At 39.0% G+C, this 22,359-nt stretch overlaps 1 protein-coding gene across 1 annotated transcript in view; it reads left to right on the top strand.

Moving 5' to 3' along the window:
• The window catches only part of LOC124776936 (neutral alpha-glucosidase AB), a 120,420-nt gene that overhangs the window by 53,193 nt on the left and 44,868 nt on the right, over positions 1-22,359 (top strand). The window contains exons 9-11 of the mRNA XM_047252156.1: positions 6,718-6,905; positions 15,032-15,270; positions 15,524-15,781. Of these exons, the coding sequence (XP_047108112.1) occupies positions 6,718-6,905; positions 15,032-15,270; positions 15,524-15,781 (685 nt within the window). The remainder of the gene's footprint in view (positions 1-6,717; positions 6,906-15,031; positions 15,271-15,523; positions 15,782-22,359) is intronic.

Here is a 22,359-nt window from a genome sequence, read left to right as displayed (position 1 = left end):
TTGGGAATAAGCACAAGCGATTGTCCACTGTCATTTTCAGTCACACATTGTTGAACTGAAGGGTTATGCCAACGTGCAATATATCAGCAAACAACTGAGTTCTGGATACTGTTCAATGAGCAAGGCGAAGACGTTCAAATGTAATGCAACAAAATCTTGAGATCTAGTTCTGCTTCTGTGACCTGTGCAGTTTTTCCATAGTGCAAGGGAAAAGTTTCCAGCAATTCTGAGTCCTGCACATTGATTTGGCAACAAGATGCAGCAGATTCATTACAATCAGAGTGTGGGCCAATTGGAAGGTGAAATAGGGCACCTGCATTGCCATGCTTTGCCATAGGTCTGTACACAATTTCATACTGATACTGTGAAAGCAACAAAAGTCCATCATTGCAATTTTTAACCAGTGCGTGTAGGAACCAGCTTTGATGGATGAAACAAGGACTGCAAAGGCTTGTGATCTGCCCCTAAATAGAACTTGCAACCATACAAATTTGTCGCACCATACACAATAGTGAGAGCCACATTTTCTATTTGAGAATTATTGCACTGAGTTTGAGTTAACAACTTTGAGGCAAAAGCAATAGGTTTGTCTTGTGCACCTATTCTGTGCAAAAGCACAGCGCTGATTCCGTAGGAAGAAGCATCGACTTGCAAAACTACTGGCTAGGCAGGGTCAAAATGTACTAAACATCTGTCAATGAGCAAGGCATTTTTGAATTTCTGAAATGTCTTGACAGTCTTTAGTCCACACAAAAGGTGCATATTTCCAATGCAAATGATGCAATGAAGCCACAATCTGAGCAGCATTCGGTATGAACCGATTGTAGTATGTCATGTGGGCTAGTACTGACTGCAGTTCAGATACATTGTGAGGAACAGGCAGGTCAGGGATTGCAAGCAAATGAGATTGGAGGGGGTGCACACCCAGACTGTTTATCATATGGCCAAAGTACTTGAGTTCAGTTTGAAAAAAAAATCGCACTTTTGAGACAATACTTGAGTCCTGCTTCTGACGACACTCGAGAAAGAGTACGCAAATTGGCACTGTGTTCCTCTGGCATACAGCCTGAGACGACAATATCATCAAGGTAGTTTGAACAAAATTGCACTTTTGCAGTCAGCTGCTCCAAGTAACACTGAAAAATGGCAGGTGCCAAAGCACTGCCAAAGGGCAAACACAAATACTTGAATAGTCCTAAGTGTATATTTACAACAAACAATTTCTGTGATTCTTCATCCAATGTAATTTGCAAGTATGCATCACACAAATCTATCTTAGAAAAGTAACATCCCGCACCAAGGCTGTCCATGATTTCCTCAGGGCAAGCTAATGGATAAGTGTCAACTACTGTCTGTGGGTTGACTGTAGACTTGAAGTCAACACAAATGCGGATGTCACCAGAGGGCTTAGGCAACAAAATGAGAGGATTTGTCCACTGCCTAGCTTGAATGGGAGCAATTACACTGCCACACCATTATCTTGCAATTCTTTCAATTAACTGGCTACTTTGTCTCGTAAAGCAATTGGAATGGTCCGGACCTAGAAAATGTAACATGCACTACAAAGTTATTAGCTTTTTCCATTCCTCTTGAAAATAGTTCAGGAAATTCTTTAACCAAGCTAGCAACACTTTCTTTTGGATCACAAGCTGATATGGGAAGTGCATTGTCTTGGTTGCTAAGGCCAAACAGATCAAAGGCATCTAAACCGAAAATGTTGTCATTTCCCTAAATCGCTCCAGGCAAATACTGGGATTGTTCCTTTGCCAGGGCATGGTCGACTTCCTTCCCCATCCTTTCTTAATCCGATGAGACCGATGACCTCGCTGTTTGGTATCCTCCCACAAACAACCTCCAACGAGCACTTGATTTAGAAAGGCATCGTGAGCCTAACTGTTTGTACGTGGCATGATTAAACAAAGTCACTGAGTCACCTTTGTCAAACTGAAAGTTAACACGATTGCCAGCAATGCTTAATGAGACAAATATTTGGTTAGAACGTCATTGCACAGCTCTAGGGCGAGAATGAGACATAATCTTAATCTTACTTTTGTCAGAACCTGTTGTAGGTTTAGAAAACACAATGTTCGCTGCATGGGTATGAGCTTGTTTTTTCTGGGAGCAGGCAAAATTGGCATTTTTGTGCCATTGCAAACAAACTGCTTGGACATGGCCTTCTTTTGCACACATACAACACATTGTGTTATGGTGAGCAAAACATGTAGGACAAGACTTCACTGAATTCACAGGCCTGTTTACATGTTTATGTGGCTGTCCGCGCAGCTGTGTAGGCACTCAATGTAGGGGCTGCTAGGAGCGCTCGTGAGGAAGGGGGCGGCTCGACCCGACAAATTGGGGCCTGGTCAGTCAAACTTATCGGCTGGAGTCATATTGCTCTAAGATTCGCAACACTTGAGGAAGTGATGGATCAGAGTACTTTAGGCTCTGTTCCTTACTATCGAGGACATTGAATGTTATAGCATCTCTAATCATTAAATCACTGTAAAAGTTGCCACAACTACAATTAAATTTACACTCCTTAGTCATTCCCGTTAGTTCCGTGTACCACTAGCAGTACATCTATTCTGGCGTTTTCTGCAAGCGAAAGAGCTGATATCTGGCTGCAGCTGCTTGGGCTTGCTGATCATAATATTGAGTTAATGCAGCGATTACTTGGTCATAACTGTGTTCGTCAGGAGACACAGTTGAGAATAGTTTTTGTATTAACCTGAACACTGGGGACGCCACAATCGAAACGAAGTATTGTAGTTTTACAGGACCTTGTAGACAGTAAAATTACGATGTGCTTGGAACTAACTGTCAGGTATTTGAGCCATTCCTCTTCGGTGCCGTTAAATTGCCGGAACGTTGGTATGCTGGTCAGCGGCACTTGTTGGGCTAGTAAGTTGGTGGTTGTTGTTGTTGTTGTTGTTGTTGTTGTTGTGCAGCCAACGTGACTTGTGCAGCCAGAAGTTGTCATACTGTCATCAACAAAGCAGCAATTTGTTGGTTCTGAAACTGAAAAGCTTGTGTTAGATCAATCACAGTGGCCGTCTGCGGCTTAGGCGCAGGGGCAGGGGGTGGAGGGGGCAGGTTAGCCATGGTTCACACAAATATGTTACAGCAAAAAAAAGCAAGCAAAGCCTCCGAAAAGGGAAATTTGATTAGAACTGTGAACTATGATCACCTCTGCAATCTGAAACACAAGAGAAGCAAGCAAAATCTGCACTGAATTATACTCGTTTCCATTTTTTATGTTGTCTCGTTGTCACTATAGAGCTGTACCATGGGAAGCGTGGAGTGGATGTTGTTTGGTGGCCGGTATCTTCTTCTATAACATAAACTGCACACTTATATTAACTTGGTACGTTATTCATAAGAATAGAAAATTAATTAACTCAAGATAGTCCAGGTGTTGTAGTTAAAGCTCTCCGTAATAGACCACATTAGCATCCCCACTGGTGAAGTAAAAGTCCGCTATGAACACTACTCTGGTCGCTATGTGCTGCCTACAGTTGTGTGTGACTGCAAGTGACTGGGCTGTAACTGAAGTCTCTGTGATTCACTGGGTGACAGACTGGATCAAACTGCACCCTGCACCCTGCTGCAGCGGTGATCTAAATACTGGCGGCCAAGAGGGCATTGGTGACGCGTTTCGTGAGAGTCTGTCTTTGGCCTCTATCGATCTTCTCGCAACCTCTTTGCTGCCTGATATGCTGGCACCAGCTTACACCAGCACTGTTACACCCTTTTACAGGCTTTGACCGTGATGTCACTAATGGGTATGGAAATCAGACTATTAGTTCTTTTTCTAAGAATTTTCTAGTTGTTAGAAAGAACATAGTAAAAATGGGATAACACTGAAGCTAGGACCTTCCTGTACCAAGGTCATTAAGTGGTTTGTTGAATGGATTTACAGTCACCAGCCTATGTAGACAAAGAAATGGTTAAGTTTCAGAAAAGCAGAAGTAAATTTGGGCTACTTTCTGCTGTTCCCTAACATAACTTCACAAATAAATATAACTTTTCAGGATATGGTTCTGAGAAAGACACAGGAATCTTTCAGCTGCTACACCCACATGCATACATAGTTCTGATCTAGAAAGCCCATGATTTTTTAATCGTCACTATGTGCTAAAAAAAAATTTGGCCAGGAGGGACTTCTGTGTTTGTATTTTGTGTACTTAAATATTCTAATAGTTAATACAGACATTTAAATGTGTTAAGGCACTTTGTTTATACCTTTCTCTTAATAAATAATCCATCAAAAGCCAAAGGTAGGGTGTGATAACTCCATATTGTCATTCAGTATTTTTACGCAACCCTACTTCAGTGTTAGTGAGCCACGTAAGCAACTTTCTTTTTACAGTACTTTGTACTTCACTGAATTTCATTTATAACTTAAAGAATTTTATCTTTACTTTACTCAAGACTTAAATTTGCAAAACCTCATTGTTTATATATGACAAGTTTGACTTTTTTTAGCAGAACTTATTTTTTTGCTTTCACTGTACCTATTACCACAAAGAGAGTAAGAATATTAAAATCATTAAATTTTTATGGAAACAGCTACTTCCGTACTAAAGCAAAATTTCACTTCATCATTTCTACTACATAAGTCATACAGTACTTTTACTAGCACTTTAAAAGATAGTATGCAGCAATTATATACAGACATCATCTAACACCAAGAAAGAACCATATATAGGTGAATGATTAGGAATAAAATAACAGGGTGAACCAATTTTTATGTTTTGCACAATAATTATTCAAAAACAATTAATTTTAAATAATGGCTAATGCTTCTACAACTCTAATTATGAAGTTCGTAACTTGTTGGCTGTAATCATTGGGTGTGCAGATAGTAATGGCGGCTACAGTACCCATGGTATGGTGTACAAGTTTCTTGAAGTATGGACTAATTAATTCTTCTTCTTGTCATTTTAACATCCATAACATAGTCCGATGACCTCTACTAAGGTCGTAATAATGCAGCAATTGTCATCCGAGACTATTGTGCAACAATTTCCAGGCAAGGCATCCCCTGCTTCTTCTGAGTGTTGCCTCTTTCACTGCTGTCTACAGACTGTGTCCTCTCATTCCTTCTCACTCTACAGGTAGTGCACCAAAAACCCAGTCCACCTTTTGTGCTTCCCACAGTAACTTCTGTACAGTACAAAGCACTCCATCTTTTACATAACACATATCCTACACATTCTCCCTAAGCATGTACCATGTTATACAATGACAACTTGTAAGAACATTTTCATTTCATTAATCCATGACAAAATATTAATTAGTAAATTAAACATTTCACATATTTCTTTACATAAGATACAAACATACATTAGCAAAGCATTTTAACATCACATATATCACACTTTCCATATAATCTTTGCATATCACTGTCATGACAAATTTTTAAGGCAAAAAAATTGCGAGATGACGAACTGAATAATAGTGTTATAACATGTCCTCTCATCGTGGAGCCTAAGTGATCTGCCTTTCCTTTCTAACCTATCCCAACTTTTCCCTATCTTCTCTCTGAGGGTGTAACAAAAAATCTAGGGTAGTGTCATGTTCTTTTATATTTGTCTCTGAGAAGTACTGATTTTTTTCCATCTGTGGCACATAATAGCCAGCAACTCTGTCTCATAATTTCATACATCTGACCACTTCATATTCTGTCAACTATTTGTGCTGGCGTTAGTAGATCCAAAATACACTCTTAAGCAGTTGAATTACACAGACCTGCCTAGTAGAGTGAAGCATACCTGCCCAACAATGGGAGAAATGCACCATGCAGTGGGCTGCCCAAGAGATTAAAGGTGCTTGGGAGCCACACTGATCCAAGACCACTCAACTACTGCCAACATCTCATGGAGGTAGTCGGAGCTGGATCTGAGGTTCTCCCATCTTGCTCAATGGCGCCTCCATATGTACTGCGTGGGACTGAATTCAGGTGGCCTGGCTTCTGTACTACATGTGGAATATTACACAAATTATACAACAACAGTTTGGTAGCAGTTTGGGTATATTGTCTTTTTAAAGGTGCAGGTCACCTTTATGGTGCTGTAGGTCAACTAATGGATACCACATAACTGGACAGTAGATTCCTGTATTGTATGCCTGCAGGAGATGCTGCAAGGTATATCGCGGACCTATTCCCATCTTCTGCATAAAGATATTCCATGATAGAATACCTCCAACACATGTTCATGTGGTTTATGTTGTTTTGGTGCTCTACCATCGCTGTGTACCAGTATGTACCAAAACTCATCAGTCCAAGTGACCTCTTTCCATGAAAGGAGTGTTCAGTAGCAATGGTCACATGCCCACATGCCCATACATTTCTCAATGCCCTATGAAATGTGGTGAGCTGACATAGGGGAGTGAAGGGGGTGCCGTTTGTACCACACTGTAAGGAGACTGCTCACTTGTTGGTGTGAGTGAGCGAAGAAATATTAAAAACAAAACCTCTCTTTATGTAATTGTACTGAGAACACATTCGCTTACTGTTTATCAACATGAGTTTTTAGGCTTGCATGATATTTGAAACTCACACTTTACAGATTATGAATAATTTTATTTTTGATTTACATTTGCCTAGTAAATTATAATTTTTAGTATATTTGTGTATAATTTCAATCGATTTGTTATGTTAGACATCAAAGATCATGAGAGAGTGGATAACCTCAAGGCTTCACTGCTTTTTAGGTATTTTACATGGGACTCCAGGCGTTTCTCTCAGCCAGCTGAAATGATTAATAATTTAACTGCAAAAGGAAGAAAATTAGTTGCCATTGTAGATCCTCATGTCAAAAGAGATAACAGCTACTTCCTGCACAATGATGCCGAAAACAATGATTTCTATATTAAAAATAAAGATGGAAAAATCTATGAAGGTAACTATTTCAAACTTTTTAGATGTTGGTTTTGTCACTTAATGTCGAAAAGCAGAAGACAAACAGTTGGAACAGAATGACTCATACCAAAAATTGTCTGCAAATTGTGGTTAGTTACAAAACAAGTATTAATTTGTTTTGAAAAGTCAGTAACAATTTTTTTAACAAAACATGAAACTGAAAGGTTTTATTTAAATTATTTTCTCTTAATCTAATGATTTTGCAGTTTATAAACATTACTTCTTTGTATGAATTGCATTAGCTTTTAAAGATTCAAACTATAAACTGAATAATAGTAGAAATGGATTGTAAAATACACGAAACAGTTTCAGGCACAATGATATTTCTTATGCATAAAATTCTGATAGGAGTAAAGCAGATAAGTAGTATCAAAAGTATAAGTAGAAATTCCAGTAGACAGTTGTTTTTTGAAAGCAACAACATAAAAATTAAAATTGTTTAGGAAATCAGTCAGAGGAAGGAAAACCTAACCTGTTATGTCATTAATGCTAGAACTGTTAGCCCATAGGAAGCAAGTTTTCTTCATGTTAGCTAAAAACAGTCATCCTTCACAAGTGAAGAAAGAATAGAGTGTTTAAGTTTCCACCTTCAACTAGATGCACAAAATATAAACTGAATATGAGGATGGAAAACAGAAGATAAAAGATGATGAATGAATAGAAACTGGATATACAATTATGCTAGCAAGAGCAGGGGACTGGAAGATGATTGGAGAGATGTGAGCTGAACCATATTTCCAGGGGTTTTCTGTTGGTTGAGTTGCAGAACAGAGAACTACAATAAAAGGAGTGCAAGGGACAATATTTTCTGTGGAATAATATTTTCCCATTTTTGAAACAGCTTTGACATAATTTATGTATGCTTTTCTGTACTGTAACAGAACCTCAACTTCACTTATATTTAGAATTGATGCTTCAATTGGATGGACACACATACACTTTGTGGTTTTTCGAAACAGTTTACCGGATGAGTCAAGAAAACCACATCAAAAGAATTTATGTATTTATTTGTTCTTCACGTGTTATTGATAAGCCATCTTGAGTGACAAGGTAGTAGATTTAGCTCATAATGGAGTAATGTCTGAAATAAACATAATACATCATTGTACTAAGAAATCCTGAGCCGACTTGAAATGTAGCACAAACATATCTGAATACGGCATAGAAATGACTCTTACTTTCCTCAGTTATCTTCATACTACTCCCTAGGATGACTTCTTGGCAGCTGTCTGTAGTCTGAATACCTTTTTGCAATCTAACAAGGAGAGGTCCATAGAGGTGAGATAAACTTTTTGAAACAACCTGTATGCTGGTGTAGCTTAAGGTCCAAGGAATCACACATTGCAGTCGTTCAGCCTGGTGAGCCCTCATTTGTAAGTAATCGACAAAAAAGAAAAAGAAAAAAGAAATCAGAATTTCGTGTTACAGTCTGTAGGTTGAAGGATAGTAACATTTTTTACAGAGTGGTTGCATTGTGTAATTGTTAAGATTCTGTTTGAGTCTCATCAGGTACACTGGATTTCTTTTTTTAATCTTCTTCGAAATGACTTTGATCACTGTTTTTATGCAGTTCACGTATATGTGGTTTCTTTTATTTGTATTCCTTTGTCACATTATTTTAATCAATGCGAGAACTTCATTTGCTCTTATTGTTTCTTCCTATCATTCTTTTTCAAATTGGAATTTTTGAACATGTAAATTTAATTACTTTTATTTACCTATTACAGTGTTTAAACATTTAAAATTGCTGATCTTTTGGTTAAAAAATAAAAGATGGAGTAATATATTTGTATTGACTGTGTAGTGGTGTCAAAATGTATTTTTTTTTTTTAATTACAAGATGTAAATCTGATTTTGGTGGCAATCGCAGGGTGTGATTCTTTGGACCTTATCCTACATCAGTGTATAGATTGTTTCAAAAAGTTGATCCCACCTCTTTTTGTGAGAGAATTGCTACCCTATATATACACTATGTCAGGATCAAGTAAGAGAAAATTGTCAGTTACTAATTTGTGGATGTTGCAAACAATAAAAGCTTTTAATCATTTCCAGTTTTAGTTTTTCTCCTTCAAAAATTCTCAAATTCTCACGTGTACTTGAAAGCTCTTTTGAATATTCCAGTTGACACTTGTTATTTGCAGAAAGTATACAAATTTCTAATTTTCATTTCATTTGAGAGTCTGTGTTATCTTGCGTGATTCTTGTATTAAAAATTTTAAGCAAGATTATAATTTAGATCTTGTTTAGGGCTACACAAGATTGTGTGTGTTCTTATGATGACTCAGGGCTTTTGCGATAAGAATGAGTAAATCAAAAGTTAACGAAATCAGTATCTTTACTGCAGGTTCACTCACTACGTTAACGACATTCATCTCACAAATTGTTATTAAATTTCTTTCTGGTGTTCATTTACCTGGAAATTCTGAATTTGTGTTCTTAGATTTGGCAGTGAGACTGAAACACTTGGTGGAGGCATTAATAAATATTGTATTCAGTTTGTGCTAATTAAAATTTTATGCTCTGCAAATGGATTCTTGTTCCCTCTTTGTTAACAATATCTCATTTTATACTTCATTGGTGATTGCTTTTGACTAACAGATACTGCAAGCTTAATCACCACTTACATGCCGTGCTTCCAGTCTGAAGTCTGTGTAGAATTACAGGAATACATTTTTTAAAATCCTTATCAGGTTCTAGAGTAAACTGTTATTTCTTTCTTACCCACCAATGGGATACTCATAAGAGATTGGTTTATAGAGAGTGTAATTAGCTTTATGATTTTGTAGCCAAAAGATGAACAGGTTCTCATAATACATTTCCTGCAAAAATTTAGAATTTACCATTTCATAACAAATTTAACTTTAATTCAAAAATCTGTCTGTATAATGTTTCTCTTTCATAAGAACTTGCTACAGGTAACTTGAATATTGGGTCATAAGGCTTTTTATTAGGTTATGCTTGTAGTGGAGGTCATTTCTCTGATCTTGTGTGGTCTGGTGATACAGCGTAACACACACCCTGCTAGCTTTAGAGACTGGGAGGTGAGCCAGGTCTGAACCGAATCTGCTGCCAGATTAACGACTGCTGGTCTGTCACACCTGCCAAGCTAAGTATAGTTCTTAGGTGGTTTTACATGCTAATTTAGGCAAATTCTAGGCTAGTTTCCAACTCTACCTCAGATAATACTGTACATAAACACACAGAACAAAATTTACACAGTTTACATACAGAGGACACAATTTCCATGACTGAGGCTAACAGATGATGATGAAAGGAAGAGCATCAGACCACTAAATTGAAATAAAGTAAAACTACCAAATCATGAAAGACAGTGAGTGGCCCCTGATGTCAGGACAAACGTTAGAAAAGATATTCTTTGGATCTGCTTACAGTGTTTATTCATCAATTTGTTAAGGCTGTCATAAGAGTGGTACAAATTATCTATAAATGGCTTCTGCTTGCATTGTAATTGCTTCACATAGCACATCTACGGATTCTACACAAGTGCCAGCATCACTTGAGAGTTTTAATTTGCTCATATTTAATAGGAAACTGACTGGCCATGAACACATGCATCTCACATGTCGAACATTTTGCAGGAATGTGATCATGTTCTCGCCAGGTTTTCTGGAAAAAGAAGGCACAAAACAGACTATCAGAAGGGTCCTAGCTACACCTGGCGTGTAGTTTACTGTATGTACCGCAACGGCCCTTGAAGAGCATGCAGCTGTTTGATTGAAGCTTGTCTAGTGATGTGATCAATTTCATGCATCACAGTGTTAAGCTGTACCAGTAGCTATAATTTTTCCAAATCTAGGGTTTTCATTTGCACTTGGAGTAGAGTGAGACGGTCTAGCTTAATGTTTCCCACAGCAGCTGCATCAAGAGCCATTTCCGACCATTCTTGTAACTGATAAAATGCAAATGAGGCATGAATACAGCTTTAGGATCACAATTGTAGAAACCAATGACCTTACAAGGAAAAGGGCTCTCAAGTGTACCCAGAAAAATACTAAACCTATCTAGGATGGAAGCTTGCATAAAGGAAGATAGTGATAAGTATGTGCGTATAGCAGCAAGACTTATATTAGTTTTCAGCACTGGTTGAAGTGGCGAGAAGATGCCAGTGTCAGTGAATCAGCAACATGGCATGGAGCTTGGTGATGGCAATGGTGGTTGCATTGACAGTGACAATAACGACAGCACAGACCCTCAGCAACATAATTGCAGGACTCGCCATGGGCGCAGCACGGCTGCATCGGCAGAGTGCACCAGAGTGGCATGCAGACATCTCAGCAGCACGGTGACCCTGAGAGCACACCCATGTGCCAACGGGGTCATCTATCCTCAACATGGCAACTGTATGCCCCACACGCATTTGCATGTGACAAAATGTATGGTGTGTGCTTCCAAGTGCAAAAGAGGAAAGTCAAGCTTTCGCGAGCCCAGTCCACAGTAGTTAAACTACGGGCTAACCGTGCACTACCATCTCTTACTGGTAAGGATATTTGTGGTGACTATCTGCAAAAGGAATTCATGCCAGTTACTAAACCCACATTAGGTCAAATCCCACTGAACTGATACCAGTTTGTATGGGGAATGGCTGTGGTTTGGTGGTAGTGGGAAGTGGGCATCCGGCTTGTCAGGATAATTTTGGCAGAGATTCAGAACCAGACAGTTCGCAGATTCAAAAGTGGAGTTTTTTTACTGATCCACACATGTTCTCTAAGGGGCACAGCTATGTAGCATTCTGCAGAGACAGAGGGCTGTGGCAGCCAGATTGAAAGGCATATTGCCCGGAAGCAAAGGAGGAGCTGGGAACCTGTCCAGTCAGAAGAAGACCTGGCAGGCTAAAGAGTGACTAATTGATATCGGGACACACTCACCAATCCACTCCATGTCCCCACATGACAATTTCCAGCACTTCCATTAGGTGGTCAAGGGGCACTATGCGCATCCTTCGGTCAGCAGTAATAGTGTAATAGCATCCCATTGTCAGCAGCACCTGCTGTGGGAATGCCGCCACTTGAACTGAGCATGGTTAGCTGCTTATCTACCAGCATCTGGTACCACACCAGAGCAGGCCCAGCCACAGTTCTTACACAAGACGAGGTTCTAGATAATGTAATGTAACAAAGAAACTGAAAAAAAGTTTGGTGCATTAATCCCTCGGTCTGTCTGCTCGCCATGCACAGCATACATTTTTTATTGTGCTTTTGAATGAAAAATTATTTTATGCAGGAAAGATAAATATGTCATCCTGTATTAAACTGTTGACAACATATTTTTTCTTAATATCAATTTGAAGTAATGAGAGAATGCTTTCTTTTGAAAAAACTAGCAACATTGTGTGATGTGGAAGTGTCTGTTCTTAAATTGATTAGTTTTAATGGGTTTGAAGTAAAGTTTTTTTTTAATGTGGAACCAAATAAGATGTGAAATGCCAATAAATGTAATTATAAGTAATTGGATAGGTGAAAGATCTACTCACCAAGCAGCGGAAGAGTGAGTAGATTTTTTTATCTATCCATCATATCTTTAAAAATTTATTACTTGTGTTGATACAATAAATCTAATTGATAGATATATATCCATCTTTAGCATAAGACTTAAAAAAAATAATTAAATATGACAAAAATAAAGAATGTAATCGAAAAGTAAAAAATAAAGAATGTAATCGAAAAGTAAGTAGTCAGAAAAAAAAAAACTGGGCAACAAGCAAAATTATTTTTTTCTGTCACTACTTACTGCAAAAATTGATTCATCAATGAACACAGATTCTTTTTACTGCATAACCTTTCCCCTAAAGTTGCTTGAAAACAGCTATCTGTTGGTGTCCAAACGTTGTACCAAGAACGCACCATTAGAAACAGAACACACACATATATATACACTCCTGGAAATGGAAAAAAGAACACATTGATACCGGTGTGTCAGACCCACCATACTTGTTCCGGACACTGCAAGAGGGCTGTACAAGCAATGATCACACGCACGGCACAGCGGACACACCAGGAACCGCGGTGTTGGCCGTCGAATGGCGCTAGCTGCGCAGCATTTGTGCACCGCCGCCGTCAGTGTCAGCCAGTTTGCCGTGGCATACGGAACTCCATCGCAGTCTTTAACACTGGTAGCATGCCGTGACAGCGTGGACGTGAACCGTATGTGCAGTTGACGGACTTTAAGCGAGGGCGTATAGTGGGCATGCGGGAGGCTGGGTGGACGTACCGCCGAATTGCTCAACACCTGGGCCGTGAGGTCTCCACAGTACATCGATGTTGTCGCCAGTGGTCGGCGGAAGGTGCACGTGCCCGTCGACCTGGGACCGGACCGCAGCGACGCACGGATGCACGCCAAGACCGTAGGATCCTACGCAGTGCCGTAGGGGACCGCACCGCCACTTCCCAGCAAATTAGGGACACTGTTGCTCCTGGGGTATCGGCGAGGACCATTCGCAACCGTCTCCATGAAGCTGGGCTACGGTCCCGCACACCGTTAGGCCGTCTTCCGCTCACGCCCCAACATCGTGCAGCCCGCCTCCAGTGGTGTCGCGACAGGCGTGAATGGAGGGACGAAAGGAGACGTGTCGTCTTCAGCGATGAGAGTCGCTTCTGTCTTGGTGCCAATGATGGTCGTATGCGTGTTTGGCGCCGTGCAGGTGAGCGCCACAATCAGGACTGCATACGACCGAGGCACACAGGGCCAACACCCGGCATCATGGTGTGGGGAGCGATCTCCTACACTGGCCGTACACCACTGGTGATCGTCGAGGGGACAATGAATAGTGCACGGTACATCCAAACCGTCATCGAACCCATCGTTCTACCATTCCTAGACCGGCAAGGGAACTTGCTGTTCCAACAGGACAATGCACGTCCGCATGTATCCCGTGCCACCCAACGTGCTCTAGAAGGTGTAAGTCAACTACCCTGGCCAGCAAGATCTCCGGATCTGTCCCCCATTGAGCATGTTTGGGACTGGATGAAGCGTCGTCTCACGCGGTCTGCACGTCCAGCACGAACGCTGGTCCAACTGAGGCGCCAGGTGGAAATGGCATGGCAAGCCGTTCCACAGGACTACATCCAGCATCTCTACGACCGTCTCCATGGGTGAATAGCAGCCTGCATTGTTGCGAAAGGTGGATATACACTGTACTAGTGCCGACATTGTGCATGCTCTGTTGCCTGTGTCTATGTGCCTGTGGTTCTGTCAGTGTGATCATGTGATGTATCTGACCCCAGGAATGTGTCAATAAAGTTTCCCCTTCCTGGGACAATGAATTCACGGTGTTCTTATTTCAATTTCCAGGAGTGTATATATATATATATATATATATATATATACACACACACACCAAATGAAAGTGCTGGCAGGTCGACAGACACACAAACATACACACAAAATTCAAGCTTTCGCAACAAACTGTTGCCTCATCAGGAAAGAGGGAAGGAGAGGGAAAGACGAAAGGATGTGGGTTTTAAGGGAGAGGGTAAGGAGTCATTCCAATCCCGGGAGCGGAAAGACTTACCTTAGGGGGAAAAAAGGACGGGTATACACTCGCGCGCACACACACACATATCCATCCACACATATACAGACACAAGCAGATGCATGTTTTTAGATATATTTTTCCTACGTGTAATGTTTCCCTCTAAAACACACAGATGCATCAGACATTTTTTGTTGCTTATGCATTTAGGAGACATGCATAGGTTACTTCCAAGCAATTAAATATTTTGTTACATGTTTTTGTACTTGTAGTTTTTTCCCCTATGCTATCTACAATCGGTAAATGACACAAGATAGGATGGTCATGGCTTGATAGCTCAGGTTGTATGTTCCATCACATAATGCTCAATTAGATTAATTATATACAGTACTTTCATTCAGTTTATTTTCATGATACGGTTTGCCCTTTGGAAAGTCAGAACAAATGATATTGAATTCAGTTGCAGTGACAGAACACAGTATTTTATAGTTTTTAAAAGGATTCTAATGTAGTGTTGAACCTATATTTGCCAACATTATTAGCAGTTAAGAACAGACTTTTGTTTACAGTAACTATAAGAACCAAGCTTTATTTCAATGTATTCATGGTTTTTACAGGGTGGTGTTGGCCAGGATCATCCAGTTACCCAGACTTCTTCAACCCTGCAGTCCGTGACTATTATAAGACAAGATATTTATTAGAAAATTACCATGGCTCAACATTAGACATGCACATTTGGAATGATATGAATGAACCCTCTGTTTTCAATGGGCCTGAAGTAACTATTCCTAAGGATGTTCTTCACTTTGGTGGCTGGGAGAATCGTGATGTTCACAACCAGTACGGATTTATGTATGTAAGTTAGTTGATTAATCATTTATGGAGTGTTAGGGCCTTTAAACATTTGTTTCATTTATTGAGAATGGTCAACAAATTATTTGAATATCAAAATGTATGAAAAAGCTCAACAAATTTGTGGTTTGCAAGGAGTAGAAAATGGTAATGCTTAAAACAGTACATTGTTTTAAGAGATAGATATTGAAAATAAAATCAAAACTGTTTGCCTGTGTTTCCATATTTGACCTACAGTTTATGTATTTGATTTTCAGACAATAGCTACATATGAAGGTTTGATGGCAAGAAGTAATGGAAAATTTCGTCCTTTTATTCTGACGAGAGCATTTTTTGCTGGATCCCAACGTTACACAGCTATGTGGACAGGTGATAACACTGCTGATTGGGGACACTTAAAAATCAGCATTCCCATGTGTTTATCAGTATCTGTAGCTGGTTACCCATTCTGTGGAGCAGATGTTGGTGGTTTCTTCAACAACCCAAATTCGGAATTGATAACAAGATGGTACCAGGTATGTAGACAATAGACATTAAGAAGATAAGTACATAAAATAAGTTTCTGTTGTTAAAAAAAAGCTTCTCTCTCTTGAATGTTGCAGGGTACATTATTTATTTATAGGATGTTACAATTAGATAAACATTTAATAATATGGATGGTGTTTTTTCCATTATCTTTTCTTCTTGAATGCATGCCTAAGTGGGCACATGTTAGCCAGATTTAGTTTAAAAAATTTTATGTGAAGGCAAGGGGCTGAGGGGGAGTTAACAGTGATTTTACATTTAACACTTTTGATCATTGTTAAGCTGTGCAACATGTGACAAGGAAAAATAAATATGGAGGAGAGACTTAAGTTGCACTTTTCTTCTACTACTACTACTACTACTACTATTATTATTATTATTATTATTATTATTATTATTATTATTATTGCTGTTACTATTACTATGTTATGGAAGTGATTCACAATTGCTAACATAGATTGTGATGTTGCATAACTTGAATACGGAAGGATTAAATAAGAAAAATTGTAAACTATGCGAGGAATGAAAGAAATGTGAATTTCTCTTGATTATAACTCTTGACACCTATGAAGAGTCTATTTTTGTATATACACAAAGCAAATTTGTGATACTTGGCAGCATACCATTTGAGTATTTTGCAGCTATCATTTAAGAGCTTCGTTTGTTATCCTAGCATAATAGGTGTGTTGTTTGAGTAGCTTCTGTGTTTGCTTTGGTTGCCAATAGTTTTCATGTGATTACATAACTATGATAGTCAGGAGGCATTCAAACTGTGACTACTGCTCTTATTGACTGAAAGACCAAAATTTGTGTCAGTTATCTATAGTTACACTGATCTGTATCTTGAAGGAGACGTGATAAAATTACCTGAGATTGAAGTGATGAGTTAGTCAATGTCCTGTGAACAGTGAGTTGGGAGTTTCATAGTTGCATGGGATTTTAAGATTGTAATTATGGGTCAAATAGACTAGCAGTTACAGTATATGGAGGAAGCATGCAATGAGATTACAATTCTTTTTGTGGACATCTAATGTATAAGGGGTGTTTGGAGAGAATTTGTTGTTTAGTCTAAGGGGAGGAGTCTTTTTTTGTGACACATTTATGTAAGAGGACAGTGTTCACCAACTGGAGGAGGCTACAGCCAAAAAGAACACACTTCTCTAGGTTGGAGTAAGCTGAATAAACTCTCTTGTTTCAATGGCATTATTTCCAGTATAAAATGTCTGTTCAACTCCAAAGGCTTTTAACTGTTGTGCTGAGCTTTCCTCCTGCCGCTTTACACCACTACCACCACCGTCGCCACCATCCATTCACATATTTCATTGTTGGTTCTGCAGGACACAAGTAGAGAAGATTGAACTGGCACCTGTTATCTTCTCTGCCAGTAGTCAAACTTGTGGGGTTTTCTAAGTAGAAGTCAGTGCCATAGTTCCCAATTATCAGAATAAGAGTTAAGACTATTTAACTTTGCCTTGTGGGGCAAAGCGAGGCTGGTGAACCTTATTTAAAACAGTTTCACAAGTAAAGGAGTGTTGAAGATGATATGGCTCCATTAGTTAATGTTTCCTTCTTTGAAAGTTGTGTAACAAGTCTCATAGTACACTGGTGTGTGCTGCATATCACCAAGAGCATATGACCGACAACAGGTGGTGCTTTTTGTGAGTGTGGAGGAAATGAAAATTTAAAAAAATGTGCTTCTACAAATTTATTGATGATATCTTTTCTCCTGTCTTGTGTAGGTAGAAAAACGCACACTCCATACATGATCTGTCACACAACTTTACATGTCAACTTTACCTTCCAAATAACCATTATTGAAGTTAATTGTTGTTGTGGAGGTGCTATGTTGTGTGACTTCTTCTCCTTTGCAGCTGGGGTGGCTGTTGAAAGAGAGCTCTGATCTATTTAAGCTACAGAAATGACGTAATCAGGTTTTCAATAACTTTTCTGTATTATAACAGCCATATTTCCCACAGCACATTTACTTTTAAAATGGCCGGTGATGCAGATGGTTCATAAGTAGTAATTTACAACAGGTGTTTTCTATGCTTTGACATTTGATAGTGAAGTGACAGAATGACAGTTCTCAAGTTCTCTTCATTTGTTACATCATTTACATTCTTTCTGCGTTCTTTTTCTCCTCAATTTCCCAGCCGTGATGGCAAAGCGTAAGGGGGGCCTTTGCAGCACTTGGAGGTGTGCAGTCGCCATTGGGCTTTGCTGATATGCTGAGGTGACTTCCGCTTGCTTCCATCTGTACATACATCAAATGAGGGCACATGCAGTGGGATTTTCCACACTTAACAACTACCCAGACTATGTTTTCAGTTTCCATTAACATCTTTCGTTGCCCTTAGAAGACAAAAATGGAACGTGATTTTCCTTAGAAACCTGTATTTTGGTGATCACACACACACACACACACACACACACACACACACACAGAGAGAGAGAGAGAGAGAGAGAGAGAGAGAGAGAGAGAGAGAGAGAGAGAGAGAGACGGAGAGACGGAGAGAGAGAGAGAGAGAGAGAGAGAGAGAGAGAGAGAGAGAGAGAGCAGTGCCAGCCCTCTTCAAGATCGGATGCTGCCTGGTGGTGTTGCAGGCACATGAAGCAGTAAGCAAAGCATTTAAAAAAGAACAGAGACAAATTGAAATCATTCTCTCCACACATGAGCCATAAATGGGGTAATCTACCATAATCAACTTAGGCAAAGGACAGATTGTTATGGCATCATGTCTGAGTTCATGTGCTACTCTTGTGAGCATATATGGAAAATGGCTGAAGGTTGGTGAAGCAGGCAGTAAGGTGTTGGACATCCACACCATATCACAGAACGTGGAAGCTGGAGGCTTGCCCACTCTGTAAAGCAGGACAAGCAGTGATATGTGGCACATCTGACAACGGTGTTGGCCCAAGTGTTTCAGAGGACATTGTTCAGTGCGCATTGTTGAACATGGAGTTCCACAGCAGACAGTCCCCTGTGTGTTCACTGTGTTGACCTAATGACATCGTCATTTAAGGTTGCGGTGGTCATAGCATCACTGAGATTGGGCTGTGGCTCAGTTAAGGAAAGACTGTCTTTCCTTTTCATCCTGCCTGGTAAATCACCCCTGACCCGCGGTTTTAGGTGACTTTCCTGAAATCTTCCCCTTTTCCTAGACTCACCAGTTCTTTTCCTTCACCCCTCTTCCTTCCTCTTCAACCTTTCTGTCTGAAGAAGGAGCCACTGGCTCCGAAAGCTTGCCTAATTATAAATTTCTTTTATGTGTGTGTTCTGCTGCTGCTTGATGAGTAGTTTTTTTATCTGTCCACTTGATTTATTTACACCAGATATGTTGCCTTTTAGGTTGTTTGTTTGTACACAACACAACTATTCGCTACTGCTAAAAGAAATAAATGAAAGAAAACCTTTTTCCACCATTTCAATGTCTTCTGAGAGAAAGGATAATTGATTGATAGCTTGTCGACCATATCTACTCCAGTTTTTCCCTTTATATAATCTACTACATCATCTGGTTTATGTCTGTATATTTGTCCTCCTTTGTTTCTGGTACTAGTAGCAGTTGAAGTTGCTAGATGTTTGGTCGAAATACAGTTCACATTCCTGGTTGATTTCCATTTTACCACAAGTAAATATTCCTTCCTCCAGAACGTCATTTCCCCCTTCCTAACCTTCAAAGTCTTCATTTGATTAGGTAGACCCTTCCCACTTTTCATTGCAGCGTGTACAGCGAAGGTTTCATTCTGCTACAGATAGTCCAACACAGCAGGGTTTGTGTAGAACCTCTCGATATAAATGCCATGTGCTTTGCCAAAATAATCTTCACACAACCTTCCAGTTACTGACAAGACAGTTATCTACATTGTTTGCTTTACCTGTGTAAATACCACAATTCAAAGCATAACCTGTTAAGTCACACGGTAAATAAAGTTTGATTCTGTATTTATTTGGTTTGCTTTTTGCATACATTCTGAATCCTGTTCTGCTTCTGAAGGTTCATGTGTGATTTGAAGTTATTCTTAAGGCCTAATTTTGTACAGTGGATCGTGTCCTAGCTGACGTCCTTTTATGAATTTCATGTTGTTCAAGTGCAACATAAACAAAATTGAAGGAAATCTGTCCCTACTCATTACCTTTTCGCCCATGAAGTTTTTATAAATGCATCCTTTGACCAATAATCACTCATTCTTGGCAACTTCACTACACTCCTATGCAAAATAATACAGAAAAACAAGTACATTTCATGTATCTTTTCTGTTGACCACCATTGCCACATAGACTTCCTTTTCATATACTACTTATTATTCATTTCATAAATTTTTAGTCTTGCATACCTTTTTGTTTCAACTTTTATTGTTTTTATCATTTCATTTTCGAAAAATGCTGAGAAGCATCCAGATACACTAAAATTTTCATCCATTTGCAAAATTACACCACTAGCACTATTGAATATTGGGAAATCAGCCTGGTTGTCAACTCTTGGCCAGTTGCTCACATCAGTGATCACATTTTGCAGTGTATCAGGACAAGCATCAGTACTAGAACCCTCATCTTCATCTGTCCATAAATAAATACACGTATAAACCACTATAAAAATATCCAAATAATTTGAGTCAATATTTGCATTTATAGTAACATGCATACTATTTTGTAACAATATTTTTCAACAGTATTAATCCAGTTATGTGACTGTACCTTTGAAAACCAATTGTGTGTTGCCTACTCTCAAGCTGCCGACTCCTAGTGGCCTCTGTCGAAAGGAAATGAACTACCCCAGCCGCCAGTTCCACTTACGAAACATACAGCATACATATTCGCATTACAAACACTCAGGAAACAAAGCAACGTACAGCATACAGGCTCCGTCAAGAGAGGTGTGTGTTGTTGGTTGCCAAGTTGGTCTGATCATTTATGAAATGTTTCATTTCTCTTGTGCTTTTATGAAGGTGGTAGTTTTGTTGTTGTGTTAGTTGAGTAATAACATGATTTCTGTGATTGTGCCTGTGTTGGGAATTTTATGTTTGTATTGGTGTAAATGTTCAGCAAGAGTTGCAATTAAAAAAGAATCTGATGTCAAATATTGTAGGTAGATTCCATGGTGACTCACGTTACATTTTGAAATCAGTGTTTTATTATGTTGACATCTTATCAATCTATAAAACGACATTTTCTTTTGTAACAAATTGTGTTATTCAGGCAAAGATCTTGAAGTGTTTTTTTAAGCCGGTAAGAGAATTAAAATTAAAGAACAAGAATGTAATTTATGTTGTGACTCATGTCAAAAATTTGGGACATCCTATTCCTAATGTGCATTTTAGGTCAAAAGTGTCCTCAAACTGTTAGGAGTGTGAATCTGGTTTTTATCACAGAAGATGCATATTAGATTGGCACTCAAATGACAGAGTTACAGATTTCTAAAAATATTTATACAATTTTCAATATAGTAATATATTGAAGAAGGTGTATGACTCAATGTTACATGACTCATGTTACTTGCTACTTCTTGTTGGAAAAACTTTTTTCCTGCAAGCAGAGAAATGAAAATATGACATTATGTGCCAAACAAGATAAACTTAACATTAACATTTCACTTTTCAAACACTATGAAAAGTTATAAGAGCATGGCATCTGGGAAAATGAACTGTAAATTCAGTTGAGTCAGAACTGAAAAATATCCTCTTGCATTGACAACATCAAGTGGATTAATTCTCTTTATAATTTCATCACATTTTACAGGCCATTTTAATAGTGATCAGCACACTCCATTGCACTGATTAAGCAAGAATTTCCAAAAACTGCACGTAATTCTCCAGCATTGAATTTACTGTCATAGTCTACTTTGTACCAGTCTCCAATTTTCACACTTTCTATAGTGTCTTCAGGATGATGATCTGCAGCAGCAAAATTCTTTGGAGACGGCAGATATGTTTGTAGTACTCTTTTCTCGTAGTGAAAGCAGTGAATGGTTTTTATGTTTTGTAATGATGGTGCCGAAGAAAATATTGGAGCCAGATTAAGTTTCACTTTGATTCCTTTAATTTCAGCAGTAGACACGTGAAAAACCTGCATAGTTGTGCTACTTGCAGCTACCTGAGTGAAAAGTTGATGCATCACCTACTATGAATTTTTGCTTTTTTACCGCATTTCCCACTAGCCGTTCCTCAACTGCACCAATTCCATATACATCTTCTTTACCATGGGATGTAGCAAATAAGTTCCAATAGTTTTCCACATTATGAAATTACTGAAACTGAGGTACAGGAGCGGTAATATACTTGTTTTTAAATTGTGAGGCAGGTCCATCTGATCAGATTGAAACTACCTTCACATTTTCATGCATAGTTGGCAGTACCTTCTAACGTAAGCAATTGCTGCACTTGAGCCATGGCTTTATCCAGAGCACTATGTGACTTACATGGTGACAAACTTGCTTTACTAGGTTGCTGATCTTACATCTTACATTGCCTATCTTTTTCTAACACACTTCATATTTTTAACTCTTCTTTCCTCTAATAACAGCCCTTGCTTATGTTGGCTCAACTGTAGAAACTTCTGTTTCTGCTT

This window comes from Schistocerca piceifrons, chromosome 2, assembly GCF_021461385.2.
Source record: "Schistocerca piceifrons isolate TAMUIC-IGC-003096 chromosome 2, iqSchPice1.1, whole genome shotgun sequence".
NCBI lineage: Eukaryota > Metazoa > Arthropoda > Insecta > Orthoptera > Acrididae > Schistocerca > Schistocerca piceifrons.
This window is presented reverse-complemented; position numbering and strand designations above follow the sequence as displayed.